At 40.9% G+C, this 18,793-nt stretch overlaps 1 protein-coding gene across 1 annotated transcript in view; it reads left to right on the forward strand.

Moving 5' to 3' along the window:
• LDLRAP1 (low density lipoprotein receptor adaptor protein 1) overlaps positions 1–18,793 on the forward strand; it is a 982,852-nt gene that overhangs the window by 677,241 nt on the left and 286,818 nt on the right. The window contains exon 6 of the mRNA XM_044060079.1: positions 8,311–8,394. Within this exon, the coding sequence (XP_043916014.1) occupies positions 8,311–8,394 (84 nt within the window). The remainder of the gene's footprint in view (positions 1–8,310; positions 8,395–18,793) is intronic.

Consider the following 18,793-nt stretch of genomic DNA (forward strand, 5'->3'; position numbering starts at 1 on the left):
ATATAAGTTTGGTGCAGGGCTTTTTGGTGTTTTGGTTTGGGCCTTGTCTTTTTAGGGTCTTCTGACATCTGGGGCAAGAAAAGACTGAGGATATGACGTCGGTCATGCGCATTAGTACCCTGACGTACTGACGTCAGTCTAATGCGCCCTGACCGACGTCAGCCATATACTCTGGTATTCAGGCCGATTGGACAGCGGACTACCCCAATGGTTAGGACTGCAGCAATGTGGATCCTCGAACATCTACATTTATGGTAGGTACAAAACTGTACTTTTTTTTCTAGTTTTTATTAGCTGGAGCTCTTACAGAAGTATGCACTAATGGGCTGTTTTTGCATTCCTGGGAGGTCTTTACCTGAATGATTTTTCTGTTCAGTACTTTTATGCCTACAGTCATAACTTCATTATGAGATCGGTCTCACTGCTCATTATTTAGTTCCACTTTGGTTTATTGTAAATTGTGCTGTAGGGGAGGCAGGCGCTGCATCACATTTTTAATGTGCAGTTTCATCTGGACACTCTGGGGATGCTTTTTTACACTGTCAGTTTACTGTGTGTCATACAGACTGCTCAGACATGACCTGTGCCTTGCATATAAGGGCAATCTCTGACCCAGTTTAATGGAAATGCACATTTGCAAGTCAAATGGCACATGGGTCACTCTTTCAAAGGGCCTTAACCTTGTATGTGACATCAGCAGAACTTGCTGTAGAGACAGATTGCCCCACCTTTGGAACCAGCTTCCTATTCATGTTAAACAAAGCCCCTCGTTGGCCCTATAAGTGTAATTTGGACGATTGGATTGGGTAACCAGAAATTCACCCTGGGGGGTTACACCTGTGCCCCGGCAGTAGGTACTGATTTTAGTGTCTGCTTGAACCAGACATCCTTGGGAACATGGGTTGAACTTGGTTAGGCTTGTAAGGGCCTTGGGGCCATTACCCAGTAACCTTCTATGATCCTATACAAACCTGTTTGGTTTTATTTTGCAGCTTATTTATTGCTACAGCACCAGTTAGATTTACAAGGGGTGTGCTTTCACACACAGGAACTGTTGCATATTTCTTGGACAGAGTTTGCGTAGGTGTGTGTGGATAACATTCCAAAGGTGTTCTGTGATATTTTAAGATGATGTGGTAGTGGTTCTTGGCACTCTCTTATGTTCGTTTAATACCTCACTCTAAAAACAGTGGACTTGATAGATGTTTCCTGTGGTACCTCTTTAAAAGGTGTACTTGCTAGCTGTGAGTAATTGTTGGTGAGAATGGCTTTCATCCTTAAAGATATGGTTGGTTCAGTTGTGTTTTTTTTTTTTTACTACAGTCTAATAACGTGATTGCTGCTTTTCCTTTGTCAGGATGGGGAATGTGTGGCAGGCTTTGTCTGAATCCATTGCAATTTATAGTTCTAAGCAGATATTCTGCTCCTAAGGCTAGGCTTGTTCCATATTCTTTCTGCTGCACATTTGTACACATTGCCAGAGGGAAGCGTACCATTTTCCTTGTTTTGATGTAGCTTATAGCTTACCATTGTGAGTGGATCTCTGTTTGTTCAAGAGTAGGGGACCTGTGATGACCTTACTGAGTTCAGTTGCCCCATTTTCTTCTGTGTTCTCCCTCTTCATAAGACTTTCAAGGCCTTGTTGGCGCATCCTCCATAAAAAACTTCATGTGATTCCTAGATGTTTAAATTCCAGTAGAATGGTGATCTGTTTAAGGCTCCATTCCTTTGCCCCAGTTTGAAGCCGGTTGGACTTGGCAACCATTAAGCTTAATTAAAAAAAAAAAAAAAAACACAGGATTGTGAGGCACATGGTGTTTTGATGGCCTTAAGAGACTGAAGGGAATAGGGACAGCATTGTTTTCTCAGTTTTCAATGAGTTTCATTGAAACAGACCGTTTGAAACAACATTGTCAAATTTGTTTAAACCTTAAAATTAACTTCCCGGTTTTATAGCGAGAAGCCCTCCAAATCCATTGTTGAATGCTTTAACCCCCACACCACATCAGTGTTGACCAGAAACATTCTAAGAAGTTAAGACATCCGAGGGGATGGAATAGAATTTTGTTTTTGCCTGAGGTAGTGTGATCTCTAAGTGGCAGTAAGTATTGGGAGCAAAGATGAGGCTTGCTCCTACAAAGGTGTTTTGTAGGGTGTTTGCATTTTCTTCTGTTTTTTTTAAGAAACTTTCACAATGTGAGTGTATCCCACCCCACCCCCGTAGTGAAGTAAATTCAGTGTTTTGCTATACTCTGGATTAGGAGGGTGAATATGCTTAAAAGAACAAGTAGGTCCCATTAAGGGTCCCTTAATTTTATGTTCAGATGTCCTGCTCAAATGAGCTGTTGCCAAGAGTTGGGGAAAAAGTGCAAGACAACTGAATCTTTAGGTGTTTTGTGGTTCATTTGGATACATCTGATCAGTCAAATATGCTATTAGTTCATAGTAAGAGTTACTAGAGTTTTTGGCATAACCTTGTTTCTGACCCCTTACAGACATTATAAAGCTTCGAGTCCAGGGAAAATTTGCTCAAGAAAATTGTAGAAAGGGGGGGATTCTCATCTTGTTTTGGCTGTTCCCGTTAGGGGTCGCCACAGCGGATCATCTGTTTCCATTTCTTCCTGCTTCTGCATCATGCTCTTTCACTCCAACTGCCTGCATGTCCTCTCTCACCACATACATAAACCTTATCTTAGGCCTTCCTCTTTTCCTCTTACCTGGCAGCTCCATCCTTGGCATCCTTTTCCCAATATACCCAGCATCCCTCCTCAGCACATGTCCAAACCAAAGCAATATCACCTCTCTTGCTTTGTCTCCAATCTGTCCAACCTGAGCTGACCCTCTAATATACTGATTCCTAATCCTGTCCATACTAGTCACACCCAGTACAAATCTTAACATCTTTAACTCTGCCACATCCAGCTCTGATGCCTGCCCTTTCATCAGTGCCTCCGTCTCCAACCCATATAACATAGCTGGTCTCACTACCCCCTTGTAGACCTTTCCTTTCACTCTTACTGGTACCAGTCTGTCACAAATCACTCCTGACACTCTTCTCCACCCATTCCACCCTGCCTGTACTCTCTTCTTCACCTCTCTTCCACACTCACCATTACTATGAACTGTTGATCCCAAGTACTTAAATTCATCCACCTTTACCAACTCTACTCCCTGCATCCTCACCATTCCTCTACCCTCCCTCACATTTACACACATATATTCTGTTTTAGCCCTGCTGACCTTCATTCCTCTCTTCTCTTAAGCATATCTCCACCTCTCCAGGGTCTCCTCAACTTGGTCCCTACTCTCACTACATATCACAATTTCATCTGCAAACATCATAGACCAAGGGGCCTCCTGTCTGATCTCATCTGTCAACCTGTCCATCACCACTGCAAATAAGAAAGGGCTCAGAGCTGATCCTTAATGTAATCCCACCTCCACCTTAAACGTATCTGTCACTTCCACCACAGTCCTCACCAGTGTCACACTACCCTTGTACATATCCTGTACCACTCTTACATACATCTCTGCCACTCCCAACTTCCTCATACAATACCACAACTCCTCTCTAGGCAACCTGTCATATGCTTTCTCTAAGTCCACAAAGACACAATGCAACTCCTTCTGACCTTCTCTGTATTTCTCCAACAACACTCTAAGAGCAAATATTGCATCTGTAGTGCTCTTTCCTGGCATGAAACCATACTGCTGATCACTAATCGTCACCTCCCTTCTTAACCTAGCTTCCACTACTCCTTCCCATAACTTCAAGCTGTGACTGATCAATTTTATCCCTCTGTAGTTACTGCAGCTCTGCACATCACCCTTATTCTTAAAGATAGGTACCAAAACACTTTTTTCTCCACTCCTCAGGCATCCTCTGACTTTCCAAAATTTCATTAAACAATCTGGTTAAAAATTCCACTGCCATTTCAGCTAAGCACCTCCATGCTTCCACTGGTATGTCATCTGGGCCAACAGCCTTTCCATTCTTCATCCTCTTCATAGCTGTCCTTACTTCCTCCTTGCTAAGCTATTTCATTTCCTGATTCACTATGCCCACATCATCCAACCTTCTCTCTCTCTCTCATTCTCTTCATTCATCAGCCCTTCAGAGTACTCTTTCCATCTACACAACACTCTCTCCTCACTTGTGAGTACGTTTCCCTAACTATCCTTTATCACCCTTACCTGCTGCACATCTTTCCCAGCTGTGTCCCTCTGTCTAGCCTATCGGTACAGGTCCTTTTCTCCCTCTTTAGTGTCCAATCTCTCATACAACTCTTCATATGCCTTATCCTTAGCCTTCGCCACCTCTCTCTTTGCCATGCGCCTCATCTCCTTATACTCATGTCTACTTTCTTCATCTCTTTGACAATCCCACTTCTTCACCAGCCACTTCCTCTGTATACTCTGCTGTACTTCCTCATTCCACCACCAGGTTTCCTTGTCCTCCCTTTGTCCAGATGTCACACCAAGCACCTTTCTAGCCATCTCCCTTACTAGCTCTGCTGTAGTTACCCAGCTATTCGGTAGCTCTTCACTGCCACCCAGTGCCTGTCTCAACTCTTCCCTGAACTCCGCCTCAGTCGCCCTTTTTTAACTTCCACCATTTAATCCTTGGCACTGCTTTCACACTCCTCCTCCTCCTCTTGTTGTTCACCAACATCATCCTACAGACCACCATTCTATGCTGCTTAACTACACTTTCCCCTGTCACCAATTTACAGTCTCCAATCTCCTTCAGACTGGCCCTCCTACATAGGATATAATCCACCTGTGTGCATCTTCCTCCACTCTTGTACGTCACCCTATGCTCCTCCCTCTTCTTAAAATATGTATTCACCACAGCCATGTCCATCATTTTCGCAAAATCCACAATCATCTGACCTTCTGCATTCCTCTCCTTAACACCATACCTACCCATCACTTCCTCATCCCCTCTGTTCACTTCACCAACATGCCCATTGAGGTCCGCTCCAGTCACTAGTCTCTCACCCTTGGGTACACTCACCACCACTTCATCCAACTCACTCCAAAATGTTTCTTTTTCATCCATTGCTACCAACTTGTGGAGCATATGCACTAACAACATTCATCATTACACCATCAATTTCAAGCTTCATAAACATCACTCTATCAGACACTCTTCACCTCCAAAACACTCTTGGCATACTGTTCCTTTAGGGTAACCCCTATCCCATTTATTTTGCCATCCACACCATGATGAAACAATTTGAACCCGCCTCCTATACACCTGGCCTTACTTCCCTTCCATCTGGTCTCTTGCACACACAATATGTCAACCTTCCTTCTGTCTATCATATCAGCTAGCTCTCTCCCTATACCAGTCATACTGCCAGTATTCAAAGTTCCTACCCTCACTACTACACTCCTAATCTTCCTCCTCTCTTTTTGCCTTTGGGCATGCCTTCCCCCTCCTCTTCTCCTTCGGCCAACAGTAGCCCAATTTCCACCTGTACCCTGTTGGCTAACAGTACTGGTGGCGGTCGTTGTTAACCCAGGCCTCGCAGATCCAGTATGGAAATATGAAATGTTCTACTTTGAAAAATTTATTTTCTGGTTCCTGCACATTACAAAAGTGAAATTAGTGCAAATTGAAAAATACTGCTATTCCCTTTCTTCTCTTGTTTTGAAATAGAAATGGGTGGTTATTTTATTTGCCCATGATGTGCACTATTTTCTTTTCTCTTCTGGTTTTTTCCTCACTATATCCTTTAGGTCAACATTCCTGCTTGCACAATTTGATGCTGCCTGTCCATTTCCCAAAGCTAGGAATTTCTAACCAGTGGGGGCTATCATTCAGGCAACTGTGAGTGTGCATTTTGTGGGTCCAATTTGTAATTTCGAAAACACAAAATCTCGAGTTTCAAAGTACCGATCCCAGAAACTCAAGATTTTGGAATCTCGAAATTACAAAGTAAAAAATAAATAAAAATACTAAAAACTGTTTGTTTTTGCAGGGGGGGGGGCTGCAACTTCCATCTCCGAGATTGCGCTACAGTGGAGAGAATGGTAATGTTCTTGTTACACTTACCATTCTCTCCACTGTAGCACAATCTTGGATATAGTATATTTAAGTTGCAGGGGGTGCTGCAAAAACTTTGTTTAGTTTTTTTTTTTTTTTGCACCACTTTGTAGTTTTGAGATTCCAATATTTGGATGTTTTGAGTTCGATGTATCAAAACTCGATTTTGGGTTTTCGAAATTACAAAGTGGACCCTCATTTTGTTTTACTTTTAGTTGCATTATCCTCCAGTGTTGTCCAAAGTAGTGACATCTTTAAAAGAATGACAGTGTGTGAATACTTGTGTACTTGAAAAAGCTAAGTGATGCAGCCATTTGAAAAATGTATATTCTTCATCTCTAGAAGACATTGCACCTGTACTGGTCTATGCCAAAGTGTTCTGTGCTTTAGACACTTCCAGTTAGTTTTGGCAGACACCCCTAGAAAAGGGTACTCAAAGGGTAACAATCTTCATTGCTCCATTTGACGTGTTTTGTTTTATATAAACTGTGTTTTGTGTAACCAGCATCAGAAACGTTTAAACGTGAAATGAGTAAGATGACTAAGTTGATATTTGGATGTCCTAGGGTTTAGTCATGATTTGAGATTGGAGACAGTACTTCAGACATTTTAAAACTAGAGTGACTAAAGCGAAGTGTTTCGAAAAGTGTGAGATTCAATATTTGTTGCAGTTTAAGTGCCAGTGGAATTTGACCTGAAGCAAGCAAGGTGGGAGCAATAGCAAAGCTTAGAGTCTCCAGTCTTTTGTAATCCAGTCCTTGTAATTGAACTATGACAACCTTTGGCATAATAATCTTCTGGGCAGAGTCGTACAAGATTTCTGTACAGTGCTATGTCCACTGACACTGTGGGGAGATATCTAACCATAAGCCTTCAGCAAAGTAAAAGAAATGATAATGGCTGCCTACTATGATGCAAATCCAACTACAGTGAGTGGTGATGCTAGTAGCTGTAGCTTAGGTGCTACATCATTCCAGGTGGACACCAGTTACTTTCTGCACTAGAATGCTAACCAATGCTGAATGGAGATCTCAACAGATTGGGAAAGAGTGCCTTGCATATAATGAGGGCATGTGAGAAGTTGTACCTATACCTGTTGGGGCTTGAAAGTTTGCATCTCCATTGGGATCACAGACTAGTGCCATTGATTTAAAATTTTACACTTTGAAGATAATACCTCCCAGATGGCAAAGGTTACTCCTGAGACTGAGATGTTTCAGTGCTAGAGTAATTCATGTAACTTGGGAACCAGTTAATTATGGGCATACATGTTACCCAGAAATCCGGTACATGACTGGATGCAGTCAAACTTGAGGCATTTACATTGTTTTCAGGGAATAGTTTATATCCCGTATTTATCACCTTTAATGTTCTCTACATCTTTTTGGAGGGGTATAAGTTTAATCCGCCAATTTGTACTACATGCCTGCATATTTGTACTTCTTGTATACCATTGTAACGACTTCAGTTTTATTATATTGCTTGCCACTGAAACACTTGTGTAATAAAATTAAGTTGAAAAAAGTGTAAAACCAAGTGCAAGCAGTGCCTTTTGCCTGTAGATACCAGAGCATCATAAGTACAGATTATTCTCCGTGTAGAAAATGCCATCTTCCTGTAGTGTAAAGGGCCACAATGAGTGACCGACCTCGTAATCAGTAAAGCTTGTGATACATAGGTATTAAAAGCAGTCTTTAATATTTTGAGAGATTTAAGATTAAGAAATGCAGAAGTTGTAACTAGAAACATTAAGACATATAAATTTAAATTCTGTAGCCCTCTATACCATGAAGTTAGTAGTATAGGGTAAGTAGACTTTTGAAGAGGTCAAATAATTTTTCATCTCTCTGCTGGCAATAGGAAACTTTAATAAAGGAAAACTGAAAGAAACTACATGGAGTCCTATTGAACATTTCAAGGAGTGAAAGTATTTTTGCACTTTTTAATTAAAAACTGCACAACTAGCAAGTTTGGTTTAATTGAATTGTGTATTTAAGTTACTAGTTTACAGGCAAAATGTGCTGTATTGTAGGGAAAATAGAATTATTTTATTCCCTGTGGATAATATTCTTTTCCACTGATTTCCACAAATTATGTGCAAAAGTGCAATGTTGAAAAACTGAAAGATCTGCTTCACCTTGTTTGTCCATGTAGTAATTCCTTTCAGAATTAAGTTTTAAAGAGTTTAGTGTTACCTTGAGGGTAGTGTTGTCCTAACAAAAGTATATTTGTTTAATATTTTTTTTTCTTTTTGGCAGAGAAGGAAAATCTGGCAGTAGCTGTCTCTGATGGTGAAGTGGCGTGTAGCACAAACTCAAAAAATGCTGCAGGACCTGTGAAAGGTAGGTCTTCCTTTAAGTATGCTTTTCAGATAGGTTGACAGAGTGAGACTTAGAGAGACTTCAGAGGTGGTCATTCTTCTACTCCCAAAAGTGATTTCCTTCCAGCACTTCAGACTTTAGACTTGTTTTTCTGCTGCACCTTCTAGCTAAATTAACAGAAAAAGCTACTTATTTGCAAACCACAGATTACATAAATATTTCATTCTCATGATTTCAGTAAGGATTTACTCTAATGTAGAAACAGCAAAGGAGGCTCCAAACCACAGCTACTAAAAACATTTAAAAGTTTAATCCAAAGTGAGCGCTTTCGTAGCTCAAGGCTACTTCATCAGACAAAACTTGCATCAAAATGTGCAGTTTATATAACTTCAGTCTGAGTAATCAATCAAGTAACAAACTAGCTTAAAGGCACATAGCCAAATTCATTGACACCAAGTAAACCCAAAATGTAAAACCTGCATGAAAAGCATCTTACACCTATCTAATAGTACATATAGGCTACAAAAATAATGAATACATATCCAAGACTATATCAAAAACCTTTACCTAGTACATTGGCCCATCTGAAAATGCATATACATATACTACAAACATAAATTGTATCTAAAAAATCATTCAGAATACGTGAAATACATAATTTATCTAGCCAATATTATCTAATGCCTCTATCCATTCATACTGGTTTAATGAAAATGTTATTACTGATGCCCTTACCAACATTGGCTTGCAGCCTTAATTATCCATTCAAGTTCCTTAACTTCAGCTATATTCTTAATGCCACCCCCTCTAATGCTGGACTTAACCATATCTATCACCAAAAACTTAGTGATGCTCATTGCCACAAATCATGGTATGCTTCACCAGGGCATTGGTATCTATTTGCCTAGCGATATCCTCTCATACGATCACGTAATCTGTGTGTCGTCATCCCTACATAGAAACAGCCACATAATACACAAGTGGCTAACTACACTAAAGTAATAGTATTACAATGTGCTGTCAATCTGAACATATATACCCTCCCCTGTATCAGGGTGTATAAAACTCCCTGTGCTGTCAAGAAAATCACAGAACCTGCACTTCCCACACTGGTGGGTACCAAATACCATTCCCTCTTCTGAACTCTGTTCACGACTAAGTCGTGGCCCACATAATATTCTTTTCAAACATTTCTTCTTGTAGATATAACTGGGTCCTTCCCCCACTATTCCTTTCACCTTATTTGGGTATAAAATGTTCCAGTTCTTATCAAAAGTCCTTTGTAACAGCTGTGTATTACTAGAATATGTGATAGGTATTCTCAACGTGTTTCTGTACTTGGGTACTATAGAAGAGGGTTCCTGTCTAGAGAAGTATGGGGTGATATCTACTTCTCTTCTGTTATTAATATCCATTGTCACTTGGGATATTTGTCTCACTATAGCCTCTCTCCGTAAGTCTGTATTTCATATCCATAAACTCTCTATCAAATATCATATCATTGGTTATTAACCTGGAGGTTTTCACTCCTTGCCCTCTGATCACATTTCTAAAGATATGCTTGGGGTGCATACTTTGTGCAAATAAGAATTTCTGTAGCATTCCTTTCTATATATCTCCGTATCAAATTGATTATTAGTTTTCTGTATAATTCTGACATACAAGAAGTCAATTGTAGAAAAGGAACTCTTCATAGTAAATTTCAAGAATTGTGTGCTGTTACCTAATTTAGCAAAAAAGGGGCTGAAAGAGTTACTGTCACCATCCCACAGCATAAAGAGGTCGTTCACAAACTTTTTATAGAAGCCAAGTCGGCTCTGCATCTCAGTAACCACAAACTGTTTTTCCCAAGCTGCCATGATGTTGGCGTAGCTATTGGCACATGGTATTGCCCATAGCTATGCCATCCATTTGTCTATAGACAGTGTCACCAAACACAAATTATTTTCCAATACGAGTTCCATCAGCATGGCTAAGAAATCAATACATTGATTGTTGTATGTCCTATCTTTCAACAGGTATTGCCTAAATTCAATCCCTGCTCTATTGGGAATCATGGTGAAAAGGGATTGTACATCTGTGGTAATCATTCACCATTGTTTGAGGTTAGCATTGCCAACAAACTCATGCAAGGCTCTTAGGAATTGTTTGGTGTCCCTCAATGTAAACCTATTCTTTGATAAGACTGCCTTTAAATGTTGTTCCACAAAAGCAGACTGGCTCAGTGCACCACCCTCTCCCTTTCACAATGGGCCTCATAGGGGGAAGTGTGGGATGTTTGTGAACCTTAGGTAGCCCTTGTATAACCGGTACTGTCGGTTTCTCTACAATAAAGTACTTGAGTAATTCCATAGTAATTCATCTACTCTGCAGGCATACAAATGGTCATAAATACATCTTTCACTTAAACTGACTCTTAACACTTGTCTGCTCATAAAACTTCTTGTCATTTAACATTTCATTCATAGTTTGTGTGTAAAATTCAGAGTCCATTATGACCAAAGGGCTGCCTTTGTCGGCCGGTCTAATTGAAATAGAATCATCATGGCATAAGACATTCAATGCTTCCCTTTCTTTTATGTTTAAATTAGAAAAAATATTTCTTATTGGAATTGCCACTATAATACAACTCCTATATTTAATACATGCCTTCTCAAAAGTCTCTACAGCAGAGTTATTTATAGGAATAAAGCTACTGTTTTTTTTAATTTACTAGCAACATCAGTACTATTGTCCATTCCACCGAAATGAACTTTCAACATAATGTTACGAGTATAATTTTTAAGTTCAGTTATGTTCTCTAACAGTCATTTTGTTGGCTGGTGTAAAAGACCTACCTTTCTGCAGTACATTGGCTTCAAACTCTGTCATTACTCGACTTGAAATGTTCCAAATCAGTGTGGCCCATTCTGTTGCCACATCTTTTTTATCGTTAGGGACTTCTCTTCTACAGATGCTTTGCGTTTTCTGCGGTCTCTGCTCCATGACCGCTCTCTAAAAGAATTAGCTCGGATAGGGTAAGCCACTGTTAAATTCATCTTGTTCATCACAAAGTTATTGGTGTTGCCATTTCTTGCATCAGGGGAGACAGTGAACCCAGTATCTTTCGTGCGTGACCCTCCAGTACCGTTAGGCTCTGTAGCAGAAGAGTGGTTCACTTTCTTCAACGGCTGTGCAAGAAGGGGGCATGTCCTGCATCTCAAAAGCCGTTCCGTCATTGCTAGCATCGACCAGGCTAATCAGATTTAAAGGCACAGCCACAACTTCTTTAATTACATGAGATTTTAGAGTGCTATCACTGTCAGTTCTTTGAACAGACTGAGGTTTAGAATTATTGCTACTAGAATCACCATAAGTCCGTTCTCTCGGCCAGGCAAAAACCCTGCCGGCCGAGAAGTCTTGTGTGTTTCTTTGCATTTTCTTTCTTTTATAATTTAATAGCTGCTGTTCATAATCAGCAACAGTTTCCAAAACAGCTTCAAGTTTTAGATCTAAAATATGGTGTGGGTAGATATACAAAGTTCCTTGTAGATTGTTAATGCCAGTCATAAGAGCTTCTTTCTCTGGTGTAAAAAAATTGATCAACAGTTTCATATAACTCCTACTAGTTTTCAAGTTAATTTGTTGCCATTGTAATAAAATCTCATTGTAAATGGTGCCATAGGTAGGCATATTAAGCACCCGTAACCCACGAGAGACAATATGCAACTTAAGACAAGCTTCTAGGCGGAACCTTTGAGCCTGAAGTCTTTTTAATTTGCGCAAATCATTTTCCAGTTTATGTAGCTCCTTCAAGGCCATTCCGTCATACTCACAGTTCCCACTAGTTTGTATGGTACTAGCCACTGGTTCAAAGTCCAGCAATGGCTTATTCCGATCCAAGGTTAGTTGTAATTTCTTCTTCCAGGCATCCCTCTCAGGTACATAATCAAGCTCCAAATCCAGTGAGGCATTCCCCTCTGCCGTGTCTCCACACCATTTATCAAATTATAGAGCAAACAAATACCAATAAAGTGGTGCAGGCAAACTGGTTCTCCAAAATTTAGAAATACAATGTAGAAACAGCAAAGGAGGCTCCAGACCACGGCTGCTAAAAACATATAAAAGTTTAATCCAAAGTTTGCGCTTTCGTAGCTCAAGGCTACTTCATGAGACAAACAAGCCAACATTGGTAAGGACGTCAGTGATAAGTGTGTATTAAACCAGTATTAATGGATACAGGCATTGGATAATAGTGGCTAGATAAATTATGTATTTCATTATGTATTTCATGTATTCTGAATTATTTTGTAGATACAATATAGGTTCATAGGTTCATACTAGGCTGTCTGCCCAAGGGCATTTATAAGCCTAGCCCAGAGTTTTGTGGCTTTCGCCACCCCTTTAGTTTGGAGGATACTATGCCCATTATTTTGCTGTGCCTCTGTCAAGCAGTGACACTGAGATAATCCCTGGGGTATATGTTCGATCTCCCATCTATTGGTCAAGATTTCTCTTGAACAAAGTCAGCGAGGTGCTCTGCCTCACATGTATCGGGATTTTGTTCCACAGCATAGGGAGTCTCTGGGTGATGAATCTGTCCCTCCAGCACGTCCTATTAATAACAGTGTCAAGGTTTAAGTCTCCCGCCCTTGTAGTTCTGAGGGATCTAGATTTTTTGAGGTGAAGCATGTTCATCAGTTCTGGGTTGGACATGGCCTTGTATGTCAGGCACAGGTCACCTCTGAGCAGACGGTAAGCGACTGAGTAGAGCTGAAGTTCCTTCAGTCGGGCAGCATAGGACATATTTTTGAGACCCTTTATCCTTTTGGTGAGGAACTTTTGGGGCCTTTCCAGTTGCTGCAGGTGTCGTGTCAGATACATTCCGAATGGGGCATTGTACTCAATCATTGGTCTGATGAGTGATGAGTACAGGGGGACGATGACTTCCCTTGATCTAGATGTGAATCCCTTCATGATCAGGTGGGCAATGTAGAAGGTTTTCCTAACTACTTTAGCAACATGAGTGTCAAACAAAAGGCTACTGTCAACCTGGGTCCCCAGATCCCTGATGACTTCTTCTGTGCTCAGTGGATTGCCACCTATATGGTAGCTAGGGGTAACCTTGTTTTTCCCGAAGGGTATGACTATGCATTTCTTGGCGTTTAACTTTAGGCCATGGCTCTGGCACCAGTTTTCCTTTTCTATAAGACCTTTCTGAAGGATATCTGTGTCAGATGTGTTTTCAACTATGGCACCCAGTTTGCAGTCATCTGCAAATTTTGTCAGCCATAATCCTCCTGTGTTTGCTTGTACTTCTGAAAAGTAGATGCCGAACAGGAGAGGGCCCAGGACTGAGCCCTGTGGGACACCACTTGTGACAGGCTTTGAGTCTGACATGGTGCCAGCAACTCTGACCCTGTGGGTTCTGTCACTTAGCCAATTTGCAACCCATCTTGTGACATATGGGTTTACATTTAAGCTGATGAGTTTTTCAATGATACCTGAGTGGGGTATTGTGTCGAAAGCCTTTGCCAGGTCGAGGTAGGCTGTGTGGACTGCCTTTCCCTCATCAATGGCCTTGGTGACTGTTTCGAAAAAGTCAACCAGGTTTAAAAGGCATGATCTGCCCTTGAAAAAGCCGAACTGGGTCGGATCCAAAGTCTGCAAGTCTCCTATGTCTTTATTTATGAGTTCCGTTATGATCCTCTCCATAGCTTTGCAGATCAAGCTTGTCAAGCTGATGGGACGGTAATTTCCTGGGTCGGTGGAGGCACCGCCTTTGTGAAGTGGGACCACAGTTGCCGTACGCCACTCCTTAGGCACGGATCCTGAGGTGAGGCTAAGGTTAAACAGCTGCCCTAACTGCAGGTTTAATTCCTCATTGAGTTCGTGGAGCACGCATCTGGGGACACCATCTGGTCCCATGGATGCTGTGTTTTTTGCCTTGGAGAGCAGTTCTCACCTGAGCGTTAGAGATGTTTGGGGGGCTATAATTCTCTGGTATAGATATCTCACCTTTTGGGGGGGAGGGGGGGAGTTTGCACTGAACCTGTCAGCCAGTATGTTGGCAATGTCTGTAGGTTCAGTAATTTTTACATCATTTTGAACTAATTCTGAGCATATCTGGGAATTACCTCCCAGGTTTCTAACATAGCTAAAGAAGGCCTTATGATTGTCCTTCGAGTCCTTAGCGACTTTTCTCTCAAAGTTTGCCTTGGATGATTTTATGAGAGATCTTAGTTTTTTACTTATAATGATCAAGGGTGTTTTCCCTTTTAAGGATTTTGCTCTATCTTGTAGTAGCTTCCTCCTTTTGTTGTAGAGCTTGTTTATGGCTGGGGTCCACCAAACTAGACGCTTGCCTTTGGTACAAAGAGTCTTTGTTTTGTTTGGGATTGCCTGATCCATGCAGTCCTGTAGGTGCTGGTAGAAGGCATTTGTAAGTAATTCAGCGGCTTGAGTAATGGTTTCCACAGTCTCGGGGCCTTAAAGAGACCACACTAGCCTTTAGAAGTGTGAAGTCGGCTTTTGAGAAGTTCTTCACTGTGGTCTTTTTTATCTCAGGTGGGGGTGGGATGTGGACTTCCAGTGAGATTAGTTTATGGTCTGATCTCACCAGTGAAGGGTATACCTCCGGTGTTGAACATTGTGACCCCATGTTCGTGATAATGAGATCTAGTATGTTATCTCCTCTTGTGGGGGTGGTGACTAGTTGTTCCATGGCATTTGAGTTTATGAACTCTAGTAAACTTTGGGCTAGAGTGTTGGAGCTTGAGTAGTGATCCCAGTCTATATTTGGGTAGTTGAAATCACCTAGTATGATGGTGTTTGGAGATACATTTATCCCCTCCAGTGTTTTCAGGAAAGCTATGTGAGGTTCCTGAGATTGAGAGGGTGGCCTGTAACATGCTACAAATTGCAGAGCAGTCTTGCCTGTGGTTAATTGCACCTGGATGGTCTCCGATGCATTGTGCTTTGCCACCAACCTTGAGGTGTGGGTGTTCTTGATGAATATAGACACCCCCCTCCTTTCTTGGTGTTTTCCGGATTTTGGGGCCGGAACGCATGATATGAGGTAAAGCCCGATAGTGCCGGGGTGCTCTCGGGAGCCTTGAACCAGGTTTCAGTCACAGCACAGACATCGATGTTCTCCATACTGAAAAGGGCCTCGAGTACGTGCATCTTGAGATTGAGACTTCTGGCATTGAGCAGCATTACCCTTAGTTTTCTTCCTTTTTTGTGTTCTAGGGTGGTAGGTTTAGAATTTGAGCCTTGCCTAAAAAAGGCACTATGGGGGTGGCAAGAGCCTTTGCCAATATCCGGAAGCCCAGGGGTGACAGGTGCAAGCCGTCCCTTGCAAAGCAGCGTGGCTTGTCCAGCATGTCATCCCAGCCAGACAGACATTGGATCCCCTTTGAATGACACCAGAGTTTAAGCCAATTATTAAAGCTGATCATCTTGTCTCTGTATTGTGGCATCATTCTTGGTGAAGGTAGGATACTGCTCAAGGGCAGGGTCATACCTGCCTGGGCTACATAATCAGAGAGCTCCTCTATGTCTCTTTTCATGTAGTCCAAGGAGGTACGTCTCAGGTCGTTCACACCAGCGTGGACAATGACAAAGTCGTACTTGTACCTGCTGTTGAGAGACCTGAGTGCTTGCGTTATGTGGCAGATTCTAGCGCCCGACAGGCAGCTTACTGTGACCTTTTCCTTGTTCAATCTGGTGAGCGGGACGTCAGTGTGTCTGACTATGGAGTCACCAATGATTGTGTTTGGCCTTAAGGGCTGTGACTGTTTGGCACACTGACTATGTGGTCTATGTGTTGCATGTGTTATGTCCTGAGGTGGCAGTTGTTTGGGTGTTTTTAGTATATGTATATGCATTTTCAGATGGGCCAATGTACTAGGTAAATGTTTTAGATAGTCTTTGATATGTATTTATTATTTTTGTAGCCTATATGTACTATTAGATAGGTGTAAGATACTTTTCATGCAATTTTACATTTTGGGTTTACTTAGTGTCAATGGATTTGCTTTGTGCCTTTAAGCTAATTAGTTTAATTGATTGATTACTCAGCTTGAATGTTTATAAACTGCACATTTTGATGCAAGTTTTGTCTGATAAAGTAGCCTTGAGCTATGAAAGTGCTCACTTTGGATTAAACTTTTATATGTTTTTAGTAGCCATGGTCTGGAGCCTCCTTTGCTGTTTCTACATCGTATTTCTAATTTTGGAGGACCAGTTTGCCTGCATCACTTTATTGGTATTTGTTCTCCAAGGATTTACTCTAGTTTACTCTAGGAAGAGTAATCCAAATTGTACACCTGTTTCACGGACTGCATCCTGACCACAGTAGATGATGGCATGCTTACTGCTGCTGTGTCGGCTTGTTAAAGGCATTTAGTGTAGTTCATAATGAACTTTTAATTAACACTTTTGTCTCTGCTGTTTCTGGAAGCTATCTCTTGATTTAAGTTACTTTGCTCTGAGATCTTTTGGAAGCTTGTACCCTTCTGCTAGACTAGACTCATTCTTGGCTCAGTCCTTTGTTCTGTAGTTATAAACTTTCTGCCATTAAACCTTTGTGTCTCTAACCTTATGCCATGTACCAGTGATGTGAGCTTCTGCTCCTCTCACCCTTCTGTTACAGGTGGTCTGCTTCAGGACCACCAAAATAATTCCTCACATGGGTTCATAATTAACAGGAAAGGAGCAGTTTTCATTACTGCTGCCAAATTAAAACTCCTTTCTTTGTATGTTTTTCCTTCAAGATTGTCATATTGAAAGGATTATATCTTCTAAATATTTCATATTCCCATATCCCACACTTTATGCCACTTGTGTTTACATGTTGATAACCTAAAATTCAAAGTAAACCAGACAACGCTGGGTGTTGAAATCTGATTCCTCATCCTCCAGAAGCCAGAATAGCAAGCAGACCATGTACTATATAATGTGCTGTACTTTAAGCAGATTTTATTTTGTGTTAACATTCTGTCGCAGTTTTGTAATATTGAATTTTTGAATGCTTTTAATATTGATGTGTAATTTTATTATTGCTTTGTTTCCATTATTAATATACTTTTTCACATGTATATTGAAATCTGTTTGATGTATACTTGATCTTTGTATACCTTAATATGTTGTTGTTTGTCTTTATATACCTTAATATACCCTCCAAAAATAGGTGCTGGCCAGCATAGCCAAACCAAATCAACAAAATGAATAATTTTATTATATACTTAAGCTTTTTTTTTTTTTTTTTTTAACAGTTTGTTCCTTTGAATTGCTTTCTAGAGTGCTTTGTGATAATGTACCATAGCATAAGCTGAGCTGAGTCATTGACTAACGTGTCCTGTGGCCTCACCTTATCACCATTTCCAGTAAAAAAAATAAATAAATAAATAAATAAACTAAAATGACCATCGGACCCTTTTCAGTAGAATACGCAGGTATTCTACTTTCTCTCAAATCTGAGCATAGTTGCAGTGCCCTTCAACTGTTTCTTTATTCTTCTCTTTAAAGTCAAGTTTCGACTCTCTCCTCAAACGTAACATGTGGATCTGATGTCTTTTTCATTCTTCCTCAATCCATGGGTTCAGATCTGGTCCTTGGATCCGACTCTGCCACATACTCCAGACTTTGGGTTCAGCTCTTGAGCTCTTCCCTGTACCCATAATGCCTTAGTCCATTACCATTATCTCAAAACTTGTTTGCTGCCATCGCGAACAGATACAGGTTCCTCTCTCGACTGTTAAAGTTAATCCAACTTTTTTTTAAATGTTTATCTTTAGCTGATTTTTTGCTATTTATCTGTAGCCTCCCTCTTAGTCTCTCACAGGCGTTAATGCTTCCTGTTTTCCAGATAGTCTGTTAACATATTTGGTATTTCTGCTTTCCCATTTTATAGGGGGTCTGTCTTAAATTACCATTGTTAGTAATTAAACCTTTCAGTATTTTTCTTTGTGTATTAAAAAAAAATCTTCTTTTCCCTTATTGCTTAACTTTACATTTTTCTTCGGTTTGCTGTTAGCTATCATATCTGATAAACCGACAGGATTTAAGAAATGCAATTTTTGTGTGGGCATAAAATCCCTAATTCGGATGCACACAAGGGGTGCGTGTTTTGCCTAGGAGCCGGCCACTTGTACACCAGTTGTGCTGTATGCTCAACCTTCAGTCCAAAGACTCAAGCAGATTGGTTCAATAAGTTCATTTTGAAAGGCCTTCTTCATGCTGCATCTACTTCTGGAGTTCACACCCCCCCCCCCAAACTACTAAATCTTCTCCCTTGAAGCACAGAAAACTCTCCCCACCAAAGTCCCCAGGTCTTTGCTGGAGCCACCACCTTCCAAGAGCCAAAAATATTGGCTCAGACACTGTCCGATCCAAAGATTCGAAACCCTCTGATCTGATGGATTTGAATCCAATTGTC

Source organism: Protopterus annectens, chromosome 1.part2, assembly GCF_019279795.1.
Source record: "Protopterus annectens isolate FY-2018-M chromosome 1.part2, PAN1.0, whole genome shotgun sequence".
Classification (NCBI taxonomy): Eukaryota; Metazoa; Chordata; order Ceratodontiformes; family Protopteridae; genus Protopterus; species Protopterus annectens.